Source organism: Dromiciops gliroides, chromosome 5 (assembly GCF_019393635.1).
Source record: "Dromiciops gliroides isolate mDroGli1 chromosome 5, mDroGli1.pri, whole genome shotgun sequence".
Lineage (NCBI taxonomy): Eukaryota > Metazoa > Chordata > Mammalia > Microbiotheria > Microbiotheriidae > Dromiciops > Dromiciops gliroides.
Genome location: NC_057865.1, coordinates 285,132,149 through 285,152,380, shown reverse-complemented (window position 1 = coordinate 285,152,380; position 20,232 = coordinate 285,132,149). Strand labels below are relative to the sequence as shown.

The 20,232-nt window shown below is 42.3% G+C and overlaps 1 protein-coding gene across 2 annotated transcripts in view; it reads left to right on the top strand.

Annotated features, from left to right (window-relative positions):
- The window catches only part of LARGE1 (LARGE xylosyl- and glucuronyltransferase 1), a 578,937-nt gene that overhangs the window by 344,354 nt on the left and 214,351 nt on the right, over positions 1 to 20,232 (top strand). For both annotated transcript variants that reach the window (XM_043967031.1, XM_043967032.1), the window contains exon 6: positions 338 to 509. In XM_043967031.1, coding sequence (XP_043822966.1) covers positions 338 to 509 — 172 coding nt within the window. The remainder of the gene's footprint in view (positions 1 to 337; positions 510 to 20,232) is intronic.

The window sequence follows — 20,232 nt, the reverse complement described above, 5'->3', positions numbered from 1 at the left end:
TATATATTTATATGTATTTTTTGTCTCCCCCTTCCTCCAATAGAATATAGGTTGTGTTTCATTCTTTTTTATTCTTATTTCCTATGCCCAGAAGAGTTTCTGGCACATAGTTGATTTTTTAATTGATTGACATGCCTCACAGTTTCTCTTTGACAGAGCTTGGAGTTACAAGAGGAGTGTTACCATAATATAATACATTTTGAATGAACCTAAAATTTGAAAATAAATCGAACTTGACTTCACAGAGCCCTAGATCAGGGCATCTTTATGGAGCAGATGTTTGCTAGCTAATGAAGTCTCCTTCCATTTTTCTTTTCCTCTGTCTCCTTTGATTTAGTCGGAGGTCTCCTGGATCCCCAACAAACACTACTCTGGGATATATGGTCTGATGAAGCTGGTTCTGACAAAGACCCTTCCTGCCAACCTGGAGCGAGTCATCGTCCTGGACACAGACATCACCTTTGCCACCGACATCGCCGAGCTCTGGGCCGTGTTCCACAAATTCAAAGGTAAAAGTGATTTTTTTCTTGAGGGGAGAGAAAAGTCCCTGAAACACCCAAGGCATTCACAGTGAAGATTGGACCAATTCTCTACTATCTATGATGATGGGGGCATGATGGGTAATGCAAACAGGGGATGAGTCCAGCATTCACTGTCCTGTTTTTTTATGTTGTGTTTCTCAAAGAAGATAATGCTGTGTGGATTATGCTAATACTTGAATTGTTTTTTTTTAATCAAAGAGAAGCTGAAAGGAAAGATAGACATAGATTATGTCAACACAGTGGGAGATTTAAAACCAAAAGATTCCCAGCTTAAACCCCAGATCCATCACTTATTACCTTAGGGATGTTCATTTAGCCTGAGACTCAGTTTCATTATCTTTAAAATGGTGATGGGAAGAAGTTCGGGTGTGAGTGATCTGCAGTCCTTTCCAGCTCTGAACCTGCACGTGGTTTTATAATCCTAGGAATAATGGTGGGAGAGGGTGGTCCAAAGGCCTGGTCAGGGACTGAGGCAAGTCAGTCTGAGATTAACAGTCTACCATAGATAATGCACTGTGTTCCATCTGGGTGTAACTAACAGTGATCTGGAATATTGTTAGCTCTTGCCTTATGAGGTCAAAAAATGAGGGTTTTAGAAGAGGTGGAGATGCATGGAGAATCTTTAGAAATTTGTTTCATCTGCTGTTACTTTGTTACTGTATGCTATTAAATACAGTATCATTTACCCTTGGTTACGTAGGTTGGCATTGATTGGCCAATATCACTAGAGTAATGACGAATGTGAGAGCTAAGTTGGAAGCAGGACCAGTGGTCTGGGAGGTGCTGCCTCTCAGGGCTATGGCTCTCTGACTTTTAGTGGCAGTTAATCATAACGGTTGTCACTGGTAGTGACTCAACCTCCTTTCCAAAATGATTTCTCTGGTTCAGGATGGCAGTGTATGGGCTGGGCTTGGAAAAGGTCTGGGATTCAGAGCAGGGGTAACTGCTGGTCCTCAAGTTCTTAAGTTCAAGGTTATGGACTGTCTCTATCAGGGAGGAAAGGGAAATAGTGGCCAAAGCAGTGATGGTTCTGGTTTGCTTTGTCTGGCACATGTGACCTTCTGTTTCTCCGTTCAGGCTAATTGCTCTTGGACACCATGCTAAGTGTTAGGGACATGACAAAAAATGGAGAACAAAACCCTGTTCTCAAGGAGGTTACATCCCATAGAATCACATGCAAGCTAATTTTATTAAGGAAATAAACTTGGAAAAATAGACATGTGTAACATCTGGACTGGTTGGAAGTTTGGAATACAGAAAGTCAGAGAAGGGAGGGACCTTGGAGCGCAGAATGTCACTTAGGAAGGACATTAGGACCCAGGGTATTAGAACTCTTTGTCAGGGCTGGCAGCACCTTTCAAACAAAATATATCTGACCTCAGTAGGACTTTAGACCATAAAGTGACAGAACTGGGAGGGGGTTTAAAATGGCAAATGTTAGAAATTTAGGGGATGTTAGAACATTAGAGGCCATTTGTACATTATACCATAGAGATTTAGAGCTGAAAGAGATCTTAGCATATAGAGCATATTCTAACAGGGACCTCAGAGATGATTTGGTCTAATGCTCTCATTTTATATGCAATCAAACTAAGGTTCAGAAAAAGCAAAGGGCTTGATTTCATGTATCTAGAAGAGGGAGTTAAGTTCTCCTTTATCTTTTTGTCTTTCACTCTTTCTATCTTGCACTCTTGTTCTCTTCTTCCCATTACCTCCTATCTTTTTATTACCCACTCCTTTTTGCCTTCCCCCTCTTCTCTCTTCTCCCTATTTCCTTCTCTCCTATCTCTGTCACTCTTAGTCTTTGTTTCTGGTTTTTTCTGTTTCTCTATGTTTGTTTCAGTCTCTGTCTCTGCCTATATTCTGCCTCTCTCTACTTCTGTCTCCTCTGTCTCTGTCTGCCTCTCTTCCCCTCTCTTCTTCCTGTGTTCCTCTAGTCTCTCTCTCTCTAACTCTCTCTGTCACATTCTCTCTCTCCTTCTCTCCTCTCTCTCTCTCATCCATCTCTCTCTCTCTCTCTCTCTCTCTCTCTCTCTCTCTCTCTCTCTCTCTCTCTCTCTCTCTCCCCCCCTCCCTCTCTCTCTCTCCCTCCCTCCCTCCCTCCCTCTCTCCCTCTCCCTCCATCCATCCATCCATAATCCATTTATCTGTTCTTCTCTTCTCCTGGTACTTATTCCCTCTTTCTCATTCCTCCTACTGATTTCTCTCTTTCCCTCTCTATCTAAAGCACCAAAGCCAGTGGAAAGGAAATTGACCAGTCTTGCCTCTCACCCCACTAGCCCTTTCCCAGTTTGGACAGATCTGTGCATGTACAACATCCTGTCTTAGCAAAAGTTTTCTGCCCCTGCCCACCTTCCCCAAGGGAAAGGCATTCATCAGAATTTCTCTTGTGTTCAACATTCCAAGTGACACCAATATAATCGGATACTTCCCCACCCCCTTCTCCTTTCTCTCTTTCTCTTTAGAGGCTGTGCCAACCCCTCATACTTAGATCACTGATAGGTTTGATTCCTTAATGGAGCCATGAATTTCCCCGGAGCCTGAATTCCCTTTTTTATAGAATCTATTAAAAAGTCTTTTATTTCAGGGTTTACCAGCCCTATTCTCAGTTCGTGCCTTTAGGAGGTCTTGCAGTAACTTTCAAAAAGACCTCTTTGGAACAATCCAGTGGGCTTCCTGAGCTAGTACTTCTGGGAAGCTAGCAAATGCTTGTGTTGCCTCCTTGCGGGGAGGCCACACCACGCCCTCCACCCACTTGAAGAGTGATTTCAGAACCACAGACTCTGAATAGAAAGAATCAGGACACCAGGGTGTTGGGGGTTTGAGTGAGTCACTCCATGTCTTCAGTGTTTGAACAAGTTGAAGGATAAGTGATTTAGGGAGGGGCAGGGCCACCTCTTGCAGACAGCAGATGAAGATCTGATGTGAGAAAGCACAATAGAGCAGAAAAAATAATGGGCTTAGACTTGGAAGACCTGAGTTCATAAAATCATGAACTTCAGAGATCATCTACTCATGCTTTTCAAATCTAACCTCTGGTAATAATAGTAATTCTAGATAGTATTTATATAAGGTTTTCAAAGTGCTTTATATGTAGTATCTCATTTGATCTTCTCCGCCACCCCGGGAGTTAGGTGCTATTATTATCCCCATTTTACAGATGAGGAAATTGAGGCAGACAGAAGTTAGACTTGCCCACAGTTTCCTACAAAATGGGGATAAAAAACACGAGCCTCTCAGGGCTATTGTGAGGATTAAATGAGATATCAAATGTTTAAAAAAAACTTTGCAATATTCTTATCATCATTAGGAGGAGACAAGTAGAAATGTTGTAATTATTAATATTAGCCCAATCCCCCTTTCCTTATAAAATAAGGAAATAGAGGGAAGGTAGTTTGGTCCAAGGTCAGACAGGTGCCCCCAAATTTCATAGCTGAAAGTAACCTGAGTACAACTTGTAACTGAACAAGAGTCCCATATATAGCATCCCTGACAGGTGCTGATCCGGCTTTTGCCCAAAGACCCCCAATGAAGGGGACACTACTTCCTCCAGATGTAGCCCTTTCCCCTCCTGGACAGTTGAAACTGTAAGGCAGTTAACCCTCAAACAGCATCAAGACCTAGTATGTGTCTCTCTTCAGTTATTGTTCTCACCCCCCTACTCTTAGTTGAGCTCCATCAGAACAAATATAATCCCAGCCTTTCCAGTCCATGAAGATGACTTTCAGACACTGCTTGTCTTCTCAATTAATTAACAGATGTTTATTAAACTCAGCATCCAGACTGAACATCCCCTTTTCCTCCAACTGATTCTCATATGGCATGATCTCCAGGCCCTCCCCCATCTTCATTGCCTCCTCAGGACATATTCCAGCTTATCAGAATCCTCCCTAAAATATGGCACCCACAGCTTCACACAGCACTCCAGATGCCATCTGTCTAGACCAGAGGACAGTGATACAATTTCAGAGCCCAGGAGTAAGTGGCAGAGTTTAAATCACAATTTAAGTCATCTTATGCCAAATCCAGGATTCTGGATCTAGCTTCTCTATTGACTACATGACCTTCAACCAGGCTCTTACTCCATCTGTGCCTCATTTTCCACAGACTACAAAATGCCAGGAGTCACATTTGCTTTTAGCTGCCTCCAAATTTTTTTGTGTAAATATAACAAAATGTAAATGCACATACACAGAAAATGAACTTGTCAAATAATGGCATTCTAGAAAGAGGTAGTGCAAATTATAGATTTAAAGATGGGAGAAACCTTGGAAGCCATCCAATCTAAGCCTTCCATTTTCCAGTTGAGGAGACAGGCAAGTGGAAGAGAAATCATTTGCCCAACATCATAGAGATACTATCATAAGACCATAATTTTGGAGCTGAAAGAGATTTTAGAGACATTCAAACCTAACCCCCTCATTTTGTTGATGAGGAAACTGAAACTCATAGATGAGCAGTGACTTGCCTTAGGTCATACGGGTATATATCATAGAGCTAGAAGGACCTCAGAAGACATCCTCTCCAACTCCTTCATTTTATCTGTAAGGAAACTGAAGTTCAGAAAGGTAAAGTCGTCTAACTAGGATCATTGGGGTCATTTTTTTTAATCCAAAGCTGTGTGACATACATTTATTTTTTTTCATAAGAGAATTTTATTATTTTCCAGCTACATATAGAGATAGTTTGCAAAATTTGTTTTTATAAGATTTCTAGTTTCAATTTTTTCTCCCTCACTCCCCCCTCCCCAAGACAACAAGCAATCTGATATAGGTTATATATGGACAATCACATTAAACATATTTCTTCATTAGTCATGCTGTGCAAAGAAGAATCAGAGCAAAAAGGAAACAAAAAAAATAGATTTAGTATGGTTCAATCTTCATCTAGATTCCATAGTTCTTTTTATTCTGGATTTGGAGAGCGTTTTCCATCACGAGTCCTTTGGAATTATCTTGGACCATTGTACATTGGGGTCATTCTTGAGTCCATGTCCAGTCCTTTATCTGCTCCATAGCACTGCCTCTCTGGTGGAGTTGAAAGGGAATGAACCTTGCAGGCCAAGCAGAATCAGTGGATTCCAGTCTTTCCTCTGGCATTTACCATCTGTGGGACCTTGGATAAGTCTCTTAATCATTAAAATAGGAATTAATCCATTGAAGTACAGGTTTGACTGAATGGCCTCTAAAGTCCTTTCCAGCTCTAAATTAATGACCCGACCTTGTCAGTCCCTAGTACTCCTGGGAACAAGAGCTAGACCTCATACTTCTAGCCTAGTATATCTTCCAACTTTTCAGTTGTAATGTAAACCTCAAGCCAACACCAATGCCCTTTTTGTGTTAGAAGAGAGGGCGACCAATCAGGAGTACCCTTCAAGTTCAAGTGATGAAAAACAACTCATCATCCCTGCCCCTGCCTAGCAGCATCCCCTTCTCCCCAGCCCTGTAATGTACTGTAGCACTTTTCACTGAGACATGTCACATGCATCATCTCATTTAATGTGCACAACACAATCTTACAGAGTAGATGTAGTACACATATTTTATCCCTTTTTACAGAAGAGGAAACTGAGTCCCAGAACATGCTCAAAGTCACATAGGTAGTGAGTGGTTAATTAGAAATTTGGGGGCAGCTAGGTGGTGCAGTGGATAAAGAACCAGCCCTGGATTCAGGAGGACCTGAGTTCAAATCCAGCCTCAGACACTCAACACTTACTAGCTGTGTGACCCTAGGCAAATCACTTAACTCCCATGATGCCACAAGAGAGAGAGAGAAAAGAAAAGAAAGAAATTTGAACCTATGTCATCTCTCTCCGATTCCACAAACATAAGGGAGGTTGAATGGTCCTGTCTATGTCTACAGACTTAGAAGCAGTGGACAGACAATTCAGACTTGATTTTAGGAGCAGGAAAAACATTGCTATCAATTAGAGCTGTCTAAAAGTAGAATTGGCTACATAGAAAGGTAGTAATTTTTACCTTACTGGAGGTCATCGACCAGAGGCTGAATAACCACTTGTCACATTTGTCCCTCACAATCTAACCCCGCAGTTTACATTTCCACGTGGATTGCTGCTCATTGCTTCCCTCCCAAGACACTTTGGTCCAGTCAGACTGACCTTCTTGCTGATACTTATACATTTTGCTCCATCATCCACCCTTGTGCCCTGGCACTGACTATCCCCATGTCTGGAATGTGCTCTCTCCTCCCCTCTGTCACTCAGAATCCATAGTTTCTTCCCTCAAGGCTCAGCTCAAATGATGCATTCTACATGAGACCTTTCCTGATTTCTCGCAGCAGCTAATGCATTGGCCCCAAATCACCTTTTATTTGTTTTATATCTGTCTAAATATATACTTGTCTCCCCCAGCTGGAAGAGACTTCTGCTTTTGAGCCCCGAGCACATAGGACAGTGTTTAGCACTTTCTGGGCAATTGAAAACAAATGTTGATTGACTGGTTAATATTACAATGGGAATTTCTTTTGTGTATGGGTTGAAATATGTGACTTCTCAGTTCTTTTTCCAGCTCTAGAATCCTGATATGCTGAGAACTTACAAAGGGGATTCCTTTTCAGGTATCTGTGAAATGAGATGGACTCTAAGGTTACTTCCATTTGTAGCTTTCTAGGAAACTTATCTCTAGGGATTGCCACAAAGTGTAGGTGGCTGGGATGCACACAGTTAATCTGAGTTTTCTCCATTAAGTCCAGATTTGGCGTAAAGTATAATCCTCTGGGTTTGAGGAAGATGCAATGTGGAGCTAATAAACCCCACAGATGCCTAGCATCTCAAAGCTAGGGGGGACCTCCAAGGCCCTGTAGTTCAAGCAGCATCTGAACGTGAATGCCCTATAAAGCATCCTTCCCTCCACAGCCTTCATGAAAACTACAGTTCTAGAAAATACACAGCTTCACAACACTCAAACTATTCATTGGTTTGGTAAATAGACTAAAGTTTCTTGCAGGCAGGGAGCATTTCACTCCTGTCTTTAATTCCTCACCCCATCACATCATTTCTCACACAGCAGTGCTTAATAAATGTTTATCAATTGATCGATGGTGGATCATAGGATTTTGAATTTGGAAGGGACCATAGATTTTTCTGTGCCTCAGTTTCCTCATCTGAAAAACTGTGGGGAGGTGGACTTGATGACATCTAAGGACCCTTCTATCTCCAAATCGATATGATCCTATGATAGTTTAGTCCAATACCCAGGTTTTACCAGTGAGAAATGGGGAAGTGGGGATGAGAGATGCAATGACTTGTCCATGGTGATGCTCCTAAGACATAGAGAACCTACACTGGTGAATATTTGTTTCTTAAGTAGGTATTTGTGAAAGTTGAGGATGTATGAGTCAGACCTTGATCTGTGAAGTTATTTTATTTTCCCTTCCATATTTTTTATCTTCAGTCCCTTTTTCTTCTTCTTCCCTCCTTCAGAGTCTCCCTTCTTCACTCCCATTTTATTCCTTTTCCTCATAATGCTTCTTTCTGGAGAAGTAGTAGGAGGCCATAAAAAGAGAGATTGCTTTGGAGGCAGAACCTGGCTTTACATTCTGGCTCTGCTGCTTCCTACCTGTGTCTTCTTGATTGCCTTACTTATTCTCTCTAGTCCTCAGTTCTTCACCCATCAAATGGACTAGCTGGTTTCCCAATCTACATTCTAAGACACTGACTCATTTCCTTTCCCCCTTTGTTACCTCCCTTCCCTCCTATCTGCCTCCCTTTTCTCTCCCTCTTTTCCTTCCCTTCCCTCTTCCACTATTGTCCTCTCTTCCTTATCTTCATCTCTCTTGTTGTCCCATTTGGTCATTCTCCCCCACCATTCTCTCTGACAAAAGGAAGCCCTAATGTTCTTCTTTCCTCGATTTATTTATATTTTTTTTTTGTGGGGCAATGAGGGTTAAGTGACTTGCCCAGGGTCACACAACTAGTAAGTGTCAAGGGTCTGAGTCTGAATTTGAACTCAGTTCCTCCTGAATCTAGGGCTGGTGCTTTATCCACTGCACCACCTAGCTGCCCCCTTCTTTCCTCAATTTAAGATGGAGTTGGTGGAAATCAAAACCAGTCCTTCAGTACTGACTGCCTGAGTGTATTCGAGGAGTGTCTCTCTGATTAAAGTTGCTTTTTCTAAGGCTGTCTGCCTGACTTCCCTCCTGTGGCTGAGTTTACATAGGTCCCTTACTCATCTCACATCGGCTACTGACAGTTCAGAAACTTGAGAGAATATTTTTGCCTCGGGGAGGAAAAACAGAGTTTAAAAAGATACAAATTCTCAGATGAACTGCTTTAAAATGGCACCAACAGTGAGGGCCAGTATGGGAACAGGCTGTCATTGGCCAGTGCCATTGGAATTCTGGACAGAGAAGAATTGGACAGGGGCTTTGTCATCAATCCAGAGATTTTTCTAAAGGCTGGAGCTGCTGCTTTTAAACTGTTTTACTGTCACTTTTTTATTCAACATGCTTAGTATTGATGGATCATCTTTAGCCAGTTGTCAATCTCTGATATTCCCTTTTTGTCATTAACTCTGAAAATCCTATGATTCTCTTCTCTTGAAGTCACTCTCTGTCCTCCCCCATTTTCTGCATTTATTTCTACCATTTACCACAGTTCTTCCACATAAACCCTTTGACTTTTAAGGGGCTAAGCAATAGCACTTTATTCTCAGCATTTGTGGATTGTCATTCATTCAGTGAACAAAAACTTTTGCCACCTACTACTTCTCAAGGTGATAGGATACAAAGATAGAGACCAAGGCTGATTGCTGGTTGACCAACTGACCAGAAACTCCTGGACTCTAGGGGCTTCCATTCTACTAGGGAAAACAGAAAGTCTTCCATGGGCTTCTGAAGCTCAGACAAGAGAGAAGCCTGAGGCAGTGGAATGAGTATCATATGGAGAATCGGAAACTCTATAATGGGACCTTGACTCTGTTCTCACTGCCTCTCTCTGGGCTTCAGTTTCCATCTCCCTAAAATAGAAGGGCTTAGACACTGGCTAAGTTTTCTTCCTGCTCTAAATGCTAAGGATATATATTTTTTTTGGGGGGGGAGGTGAGGCAATTGGGGTTAAGTGACTTGCCCAGGGTCACACAGCTAGTTAAGTGTCAAGTGCCTGAGGTCGGATTTGAACTCAGGTCCTCCTGACTCCAGGGCTGGTGCTCTATCCACTGCGCCACCTCACTGCCCCAGGCCATATATAATTGATCTTAGAAGTCACCTATCTCCTCTAAGCCTCAGTTTCCTCCTCTATAAAAAGAAGGGGAGTTGGACTCAGCGATCTCGAACTTTCCTTCCTGGCTGTCCATCCTAGGTTCATAATTATGGAAGCAGCATTGTTTATCATTTGATAACTATCCCAGCATTAGTTATCTTGAAAGAACATGTTGTCTGTTGGTTACTTGGTACAACTGGTGCTGGCTAAGAGTAGAAGAAAGACTTCAGTGTGGTGAATACTGGTGTGGTGGTTGCTTTGCTATTCATGTTGGAATTGAAAATGTTCCAAGAAGAAAAAAGAAAGTCTTATTTTTATTTATTTTTATTTTAAAATGAACTCATTCTTACAAAGCCACAATTATTTCCTTCCTGAAGGACCTCAGAAAAGAGAAGCCTGCTCATGACTTTGGGGATGGGTTTTGAAGTTGGAGGTTTTGAAGTTGGTTGAGCTTAATGGAGTGCTAATTATTTGGCAGTGAGCATAATGTGGAAGTACAAAGAGCCGGTAGGGTGATTAATGTGGAGGAGGTAACGGTGTGAATGAAAAGTTTAGCACATATGCTGGAGGAAAAACAGTTGAAATTCATCAAGTCTTCAAATTTCAGTGTTGCAAAAAGATTTCAGGGTCCTTCCCACCCAACCAGTACTGAGCAGAAAATCCCATCTACAGTAGGCTGACAGTCCCCCAGACTTAAAGGACTTTCTTAGGATTGAGCTATTGTCACCCACAATAAGAAATCATCTGGGGTTTACTTCTCATTTTCTTGGCCTTTGGAACCCAACCAAAATGGGTAAATCTCTTGTTTGTTAGAGAGGTGATCCTTTCCCCTCCCAACCCCAACCCACCACAGTCCATGTAACTCATACTATCAGTAAAGGAAAACATTTATGTTAGTTTCTCCCCCATAGTGGCTCTCTGACACTCCCCAGCTCTAGCTTCTGTTTGATTCTGGAATTTCTCCCTTTCATCCATGGATTCCCATTTGTCTCTCTAGGAAGCCTTATCCAATAACATGGAATTGTCCAGATAGTCCTTCTTGGTATACTACTAGAGGAATTCCTCATTTTTTCCATTATCCCACTACTGCCACTTCACTAGTGGTCTGATCACCTCCCTTGAGGTGCCATCTTGGTCCAGGAATTCCTCTTGTATCATCACCTTATTATCACCCATCCTAGAGACATGAAGTTCTCTGTCCAGCTCCCTTAATTGAAAGATAAGCAAAGTGAGGTTCATAGAGAGGTATTTACATAGGGTTGCAAATTGCAAAGCAGGATTCAAACCAGGTCCTGTGACTCCAAGTCCTATCTTCTTTTTTCTTAATTTTTTTTGTTTTTTTTTTTTCATGATCCTTCATGATGTCACTCAGATACATACATCGCCAAACAAAAACCAGGTGCTTAAGTGGTCCCACTCCACCATATGCCCTCCTTTTAAATGAAAGTTGATCTTACATCCCCCAAAAGAGAAAAAGATCTATTTGTACAAAAATATTTCTAGCAGCTCTTTTTGTGGTGGCTAAGAATTGGAAATCAAAAGAATGCCCATCAGTTGGGGAATGGCTAAACAAGCTGTGTTGTATGGTAGTGATGGAATGTTATTGTGCTATAAGAAATGACAAGCAAGATGATTTCAGAAAGGCCAGGAAAGACTTGTATGGACTGATGTATAGTGAAGTGATCAGAACCAGGACACCATCATGCCCAGAGACAGCAACATTGTTTGATGAAGAATTGTGAATGTCTTAACCATTCTCCACAATACAATGATCCAAGACAGTCCCAAAGGACTATTGATGAAACATCCTATCCACCTCCAAAGAAAGAATTGATATTGATGGAACATGGACTGAAGCATGCTATTTTTACTTTTTCTTTTTTATCTTTTATTCAATTTTCTTATACAAAATGACTAATATGGTAATGTTTTATATAATCATGCCTTTATAACCCATATATGATTACTTATAGCCTCAGGGAGGAGGAGGAGAAGGAAGGAAAGAGGGACAAAAATTGGAACCCAAAACTATAAATAAAAATGTTCATTACTTAAAAAAAAAAAGAGGGGTGGCTAGGTGACGCAGTGGATAAAGCACCGGCCCTGGAGTCAGGAGTACCTGAGTTCAAATCTGGCACTTGACACTTACTAGCTGTGTGACCCTGGGCAAGTCACTTAACCCCCATTGCCCCACAAAAAAAAAAAAAAAGTTGAAATAGTGGACAGAGTGCTGGGCTTCGGGTCAGTAAGACCTGAGTTTGAAATTTGATTCAGATCCTTCTTAGCTATGTGAGCCTAGGCAAGAGACTTAACTTCTCTGTGCCTCAGTTTCCTCATCTTCAAAATGGTTCTCTATGGTCCCCTCCAACTCTAAATCCATGATCTCATGATGCTCCCTTCACAACTGTGAGAAAGATACTAAACTCCCAGCTCTCTATGTCTCTGAAGAGAAGATTGCTGTTTATTGCTCAGTGAACATCACAAGGACACCCGAGGATTTCCCCCCCCCCCTAAATATGTGTACAGTTCTTATTAGAGTAGCATAATCTATGAGGAGGACGTGGCCTGTCAGGAAGACAAATCCGTTTTGTGTCCTTCCTGCACAGCATGGCCAAGCTCCTCCATCTGCACTGAGGCAGTGGACAGAGCAGCACAGGCAGAGGCCTTATTGAGATGGATGGCCTTGGGTTTTGAAGGCATCCTGTCAGCCTGCCCAGGCTCATTTGTAAACAACCACTGGCTTTCAGAGGAGAGAAGTCAGGGGTTTTTTTGTTTTTGTTTTTATCAAAAGTCATTTCCACCAAGGGAGGTTGTCCAAATTGGTTTTCTTGCTCTGTTCATTTACTGGTGGTGATGGGAAGGTGAAGGGAAGAGAGTGCAGAGGTAAGAGGGGAGAGTATGCCAGGCATTGGGAGACATCCTATGCATAGAAATATAGGCAAGAGACTCAGTGCCCAGGGGAAAGATCACATTTTTGAATGTGTACATTTACCTTTGAAAAGTGCTAGAAATATTCCTTTTAAACATTAATCCCCATATACTTTTTTAAAAAGGACTTTTGATACCCAAGAGATATTCTCAGGTTATCTTTCCATATTTATTTAGCATTACCTTGCTTCACAGATTCTTCATTTCAGCAAAATTAGCTTTATTAATCTTCCTCCAAATCTGAGTTCCATCTCTGGCCCCCATGCTTTTGTATAAATTATCACTCTTGGGCAGCTAGGTGACGCAGTGGATAGAGCACCGGCCCTGGATTCAGGAGGACCTGAGTTCAAATCTGGCCTCAGACACTTGACACTTACTAGCTGTGTGACCCTGAGCAAGTGACTTAACCCTCATTGTTCTACACAAAAAAAGAATGAAAGACAAATTATCAGACTTACCTGGAATACTCTTCTTCCAAGTCTTAGAGACTTTGGATACTTTAAATGTATAACTCAAGGGATACCTCTTATGATAATACCTTTCCTGCCTCCTCCAGTTGTTACTGTCCACTCTCTTCTCAAGTCATCTGGCGGCGGGGAGGTAGTAATGTAAACTCCTCGAAGGCAGGGCTTGGGTTTGTCTTTTCATTTTATTTCTAAATTTCCAGTGCCCAGTACAATCCCTGGTACATAGTAAATACTTAAAGAATGTTTGTTAGAGCCAATTGAATTTAGGTCAGTATTTAACATAGTGAAAAATAACAATGATAGATTGTCTGTGAGAGTGCATCGGTCAATCACTCAGCCAATCAATCAATAAACATTGATTAAGTGGCTACTATATTCCAGATACTTTATGAGGTACAAGGAATTCAAGGAATAAATGAAAAGTTCATTCACTCCAGTAGCTTGCATTCTTTCCCTCTCTTTCCTCCCCTCTACCCTCCCCCTCTCCCTCTCCTTCTTTCTCTCTTTTCCTCTCCCTCTCTCTCCCCTCTCTCCCTTCTCTCCTTCTCTCCTCTCTCTTCCCTCTCCCTCCCTTTCTCCCTCTCTTCTCTCCTTTCTACTTTCTCCTCTCTCTCCTCTCTCTCCCTCTCCCCCTCTCCCCTCCCTCTCTCTTTGGCTGTTGGAGTCACATCTAACTCTAGACCTGTGTTAGTCTGAGGTGACTGTCTCATTTTGCAGGCTTTTCTTTGAATGGGGTGGATGGTCCTTTTGGGTTGTTTAAAGATTCATAGGGCATGAAATGATGCTTTGATAAAGTTAGCTCCCCATAACTGGATATTTAAGAAATTTCTAGATAAACCAGGTGGCAAGTAGGTGGCGCAGTCCACAGAGTATTAGGCCTGGAATCAGGAAGACTTAAATTCAAATCCAATTTCAGACATTCACTAGCTGTATGACCCTGGACAAGTCACTTCACCTCAGTTTCCCTTAATCCACTGGAGAAGGAAATGGCAAACCCCTTTAGTATCTTTGGCAAGAAAACCCTATACATGTCACAAAAAGTCAGTCATGACTGAACAGCAACAACAACAACAAAGATAAGTCCATGGTGGATGTGTTTACATTTTTTTTTTTGCAAGGCAGTGGGGGTTAAGTGACTTGCCCAGGGTCACATAGCTAGTAAGTGTCAAGTGTCTGAGGCCAAATTTGAACTCAGGTACTCCTGAATCCAGGGATGGTGCTTTATCCACTGTGCCACCTAGCTGCCCCCGGTGGATGTGTTTAGAGGAGGCTCTTGTATGGGGTGGCAGATTAGGTTAGATTTCAGGTGATATCCCTTCCAACTCTGAGATATCAACACCTCATTAATGCCTCTGATCCTTTGGTAAACAAGTACCCATAGTTTTCTGGGTAGAGAGGTGATAGCTACAGTGGATAGAGTGCTGGACCTGGAGTCAGGATGACCTGAGTTCTAATCTAGCCTCAGATTGTGTGACCATGGGCAAGCCACTTAGCCCACTCTTTACCTCAGTTTTCTCATCTGCAAAATAGAAGCTACCTCTCCGGATTGTTGTGAGGATCAAATGAGACAATATGTATAAAGTGTTTTGGAAATATTGGGGCAGTAAGTTGTGCAATGGATAGAGTGCTGGACCAGAGTCAAGAAGACCTGAGTTCAATTCTGGCCTCAGACACTTACCCTGGGTAATTTACTTAACCTGGTTTGCTTTAGTTTCCTTATCTGTAAAGTGAGCTGGAAAAGGAAATAAAAAAAAAAAAAACCCCAACACACTCCAGTATTTTTCCAAAGAAAACCCCAAAAAGGGTCATAGAGTCAGACATGACTGAAATGATTGAATAACAAATTGGAAAACTCAAAGCATGATGTAAATACTAGTTACTACTACTACTCGCACTACTATTAGTCCTACTTCTACTACCACCATCACCACCACCACACTACTATTACTACTAATATCAGTATCACCACTACCATTGTTGTTACTGTTGCTACCACCACCACCACTACTACTTTTTTGCCACTAGTATCATTATCACTACTACTATGGTTGTTACTATTACTACTACCACCATCCCCACCATCATTACTGCTGGCACTACTGCTTTTACTACTATGGCTATTACCACCACCACCACTACTACTCTTGCTATTACTCCTCTTCAGCTCTCCCTGACTCTAGGCCCAGTTTTCTCCACCGAGCCACTGAGCTGCCTCCAGGAGGGGAGACATTGTTGTTTCACAATATGTGAAGGGCGGGCGGAGGAAAGGCAGTGAGCTCTCGAACTCATGACACGATCGCTCCAAAAAACATCCAAATAAGGCCATAGGAAAATATCCAGAGCAGCAAAACCCACAGAAGAATGTGCTGAAATCATCTTCTAACCAAGAACAGCTTGGAAGGTCAGAAGGAAGGAGCTGCTGTGCTGATACAGGCATCGAGCCCAACCCCACAGTCACCCTAAGGAAGGCCTCACTGAGGAGACCCTCAGAGCCTCTGAATCAGCTGAAGTGCCAGTGTCATCTGGAACTAAGCTCATAGTCTGATGAGAGGGCTGAGCCCTGGGCAGGGGGCAGAATACAGGGGTCTATGCTGGTGCTGAGGCAGAACTTGGATTTTTCACCCCTGCTGAGAACCAGGAGGTAGGCTTGAGTAGACGTGGCCCAGGTGGGGGAGGGGCACAGACTTGTCAGAGCTGACAACCACAACACACAAAGCTGGTTGATTGGCAAGTTGGTCTAGGGTCATCTAAGGACCAGGGAACAGGCCGGGCTAGGGAAGAATTTGATGCTCCTTAAATCAAACTACCTGGGACTTCTTAAGCTTGGGATACTTCAGCCTGAAAACAGTGTCCCACTTTAAGGAGCTAAAAGTCAAGTAAAAGAAAGGCAAGATGAGCCGACAGAGAAAGGTGAGGACCATAGAAAGTTTCTTCAGTAACAAGGAAGACTGAGGGGCACCCTCAGAGGAAGATGTCAACATCAGGGCCCCTATATCTAAAGCTTCCAAGAAAAATATGAATTAGTGTCAGGCCATAGAGGTGCTCAAAAAGGACTTTGAAGATAAAGTTATAGAGGTAGAGGAAAAAATGGAAAGAGAAATGAGGGAGATTCAGGAGAGATATGAGAAAAAAAGTCAGCAGCTTGAAAAGTCAAATTGGCCCAATGGAAAAGGAGGTACAAAAGCTCTCTGATGAAAATAATTGCCTGAGAATGAGAATTGAACAAATGGAAGCCAGTGACTTTATAAGAAACCAAGACACAATAAAGCAAATCCAAATGAAAATAAAAAATAGAGGGCAATGTGAAATATCTTCTGGGAAAAACTGCTGACCTGGAAAATAGGTCCAGAAGAGATAATTTGAAAATTATTGGTCTACCTGAAAACCATGATCAAGGAAAGAGCTTAGACATCATCTTCCAAGATATTCTCAGGGAATATTACCCTGAAATTCTAGAAGAAAAAGCTAAAATAGAAATTGTAAGAATCCACTGATCACTTCCAGAAAGAGATGCCAAAAGGAAAACTCCTAGGAATACTATAGCCAAATTCCAGAGCTCTCAGTTCAAGGAGAAAATATTGCAAGCTGCCAAAAAGAAAGAATTCAAGTACTGTGGAGCCCCAGTCAGGATAGGACAAGATCTAGCAGCTTCTATATTAAAGGACAGGAGGCCATGGAATATGATATTCCAGGGGGCAAAGGAAATGGGATTACAACCAAGAATCACCTACCCAGCAAAACTCAGCATAATCTTTCAGTGGAAAAAATGGGACTTTAATGAAAAAGACTTTCAGATATTTGTGATGAAAAGACCTGAAATGAATGGCAAATTTGACTTTCAAATACAAGACCCTAGAGAACCATAAAATATTGGAGCTGGGGGACATACCTGGGGTCATACAGTGGGCAACTGTCTTGTGTCTGAGGCCAGGTTTTGACTGGGATCCCCCTGGGTCCAGGGGTGATACTTTGTCCACTGCGTCACCTAGCTAGGTGATGACATCCTTAGGGTTAAATTGAGGGGTGAAGGGAATGCACTGGGGGAGGGGGAAGGGCAGAGGTGAAATCTTACATGAAAGAAACGGGAAAAGGCTTATGGAGTGGGGAAAGAGATGGGAGAGGATCAGGGCAGTAAATGAATTTTGCACTCATCAGAAAAGGCTCAAAGACATTAAACTCATCAGAGCTGCCTCAAGGAGGGACTAACACACACATCCAACCAGGTGGAGTAATCTATTTAATCTGGGCAGTAAATGAGCCTAACACTCATCAGAATTGGCTCAAAGACCTCAATCTCATTAGAATTGGCTCAAGGAGGGAATAATGTACACACTCAATTGGGTGGAGTAATCTCTCTAACCCTGCAGGAAAATAAGAGGGGAAGAGGATAAAGAGAGAGGGGCAAAAGAAGGAAGGGCAGAGTAGAGGAGGGGACAGACAGAAGCAAATTCCTTTTGAAGGGTTATAGGATGAAAGAAGATGAATAATAGGATAAATATCATGGGGAAGGGAGTAGGATGGAAGGGAAACAGTTAAAAATAGCAATCATTAAAAAGAGAAAAGGGGGAAAATGTACAAAAAATATTTATAACAACTCTTGGTGGGGGCTAAGAATTGAGAATCAAAGGAATGTCCATCAGTTGAGGAATGATGGAAAAAACTGTGCTATATGATTGTAGTGGAATGGTGTGGTGCTACAGGAAATGACAAACAGGATGATCCCCCCAAAACCTGGAAAGACTAATTAACATCGATGTATAGTGAAGTGAGCAGAGATGGGAAGACATTGTGCATAGTGACAGCAGTATTGTTCAATGAGCAATTGTGAATGACTTAACTACTCTCAGCAATGTAATAATCCAAGACAATCCCAAGGAACTAATGAGGAAGCTTACTATGCACCACCATAGAAAGAACTGATAAAAAGAACACTTGTGGATTGTACATATATGACCTGGTTGCAATCTTGTGGAGGGGCAAGGAAAGGGAGGGAGGGAGAAAAATTTGGAACTCTTAATCTTATGAAAATGAATGTTGAAAAGTACCCTTGCATGTAACTGGAAAAAAGAAAATAAATGTTTGTTGCTAAAAAAAAAAAAAAGATATGTGAAGGCCTCTTAATGTAGTATCAGGATTACACTTATTCTGCTTGTCCTCAAAGGACAGAGCCAAGAGCAGTGGGTAGGTCACAAAACCTCTCTGAACCTCAGTTTCCTCACCTATAAAAAACAGTTACCTATCAGAGTTGCTGTAATGTTCAGATGAGCTAAATAATAAAACAAACTACTTTGTATTTATCTTGTAAATTTTAAATTTTGCATGTGTAGCCTCCAGGGAAGTTGGAGCAGAGGCGGATTTCATCTTGTTCAGAAAAGAGAAAACAAGAAAAAACAACACTAAAGGCCCTTTCTGACAGTCAGGGTGGCCCTGTTTGAAACGTGATGCCTGGGAAGATGGTGGGTTGCCCCTCTTATCCTGTTGCCAAAGTCTTCCACCAAAGGCTGGACAGCTCTTTGTTGGCTCTGCTATGGAAGGCATTCTTGTCCATGGTCCTGGACTGAATGGCCCACAGACCCTCTTCCCTCTGAGGCTGAAGATTTCTTCCTGCCCTGAGATGTGTTTTGCATAGTCCACACTGTCAAAGCTGCAGGTTCCCGATGTGGAGGAAAGTGGTGGAAACAAAAGTTTGGAGAAGAGATTGCAATCCTGGCCCTGGGCCCTCTCAGGGATAAGCACCAACCTGTTTGTTTTGTGTCAGGAGCTCAAACAGTGATTGAAAAATGCCCACACTGACATCATAAATACCAGAAAAGGTCAGGCAGCATTTGGGGGGGGGTGATGGAGGGCCCCACAGCCAAGGCAGGATTGGCACATCATCAATTCCAAAATGTCAGCATGGAGGCAACATGTCCAGACTGGCGCACCGCCCCAAGTCATCGCCTGGAACTTCACAGGGGATTGTCGTCAGTACTAGATGAGGAGAAATTCCATTTTCCCAGGAGTTGTTACCCTTGATTCATGAATGTGTGTGTACATATATGTGTGTGTGTGTGAGTGTGTGTGTTTTAATCTGCCTTCCTAGTGGTGAGGAAGGAATGGGGCCCCTGGGTAGCCTGGCAGCATTCCAGAATCTAGCTTCAGATGGAGCAAAGACCTTATTAGTGTGTGTTTGCCTCTGTTTGTCTTAAAGAGAAGCCATCTTACCCTAGCCTGCCCAGCTGGGGAAGGAGCTCCATTCATTTCCTCAAATGTTTACTGAGAGGTGGGATGGTAACAGTGGAAAGACCTTTGGGTCTAGAGAACCCAGATTTAACTCTGCTGCTTATTTCCTGTGTGACCTTGAGCAAATCACTTCATCTACAACCTCAATTTCCCCAACTGCAAAATGAGAGGGTTGGAATTTACACCAGCAGAGGTCCTGTCTATCTCTAAATCCCATATTTTATGACCCCCTAGCCCCCTTGTAACTTGAAATTTTATTCCTTTTAATCATGGAGGATTAGTTTGAGACTTTAAAAATCAATTTCTATTGTTACCAAAAATTCTTTTCTCTTCCTCCCAATGAGAGAGAGAGAGAGAGAGAGAGAGAGAGAGAGAGAGAGAGAGAGAGAGAGAGAGAAGGAGAGGGAAAGAGAAAAGGAGGAGAAGGGGGAGGGAGGGAAGGAAGGAAGGCAGGCAAGCTGGCCCTTATATCAAATATGACTGGTTCAGTGCAGATCCCCAAATCTCTCTGGAGTTGAGTTTGTTCATCAGAAGAATGTGGGGGCAATGGCTTAATACCCATCACCTTTTTTTCCCAGCTATATATAATTCTAGGATTCTTTTGAAGACTTTTGTCCAATGGCTTTTCAATTTTCTCTGAGCAATTAACTTAAATTTCTTAATTATAAGAAAATAGGATAGATATGGAGTCCAGAGGGACCTTGGAGACCAGCCGGCCCAATGCCCTCATAGAGAAACTAAAGCTCACTAAAAATTTAAAAAATTTAAAAAAAAATGGGGGGGGGCAGCTAGGTGGCGCAGTGCATAGAGCACCAGCCCTGGAGTCAGGAGGACCTGAGTTCAAATCCGACCTCAG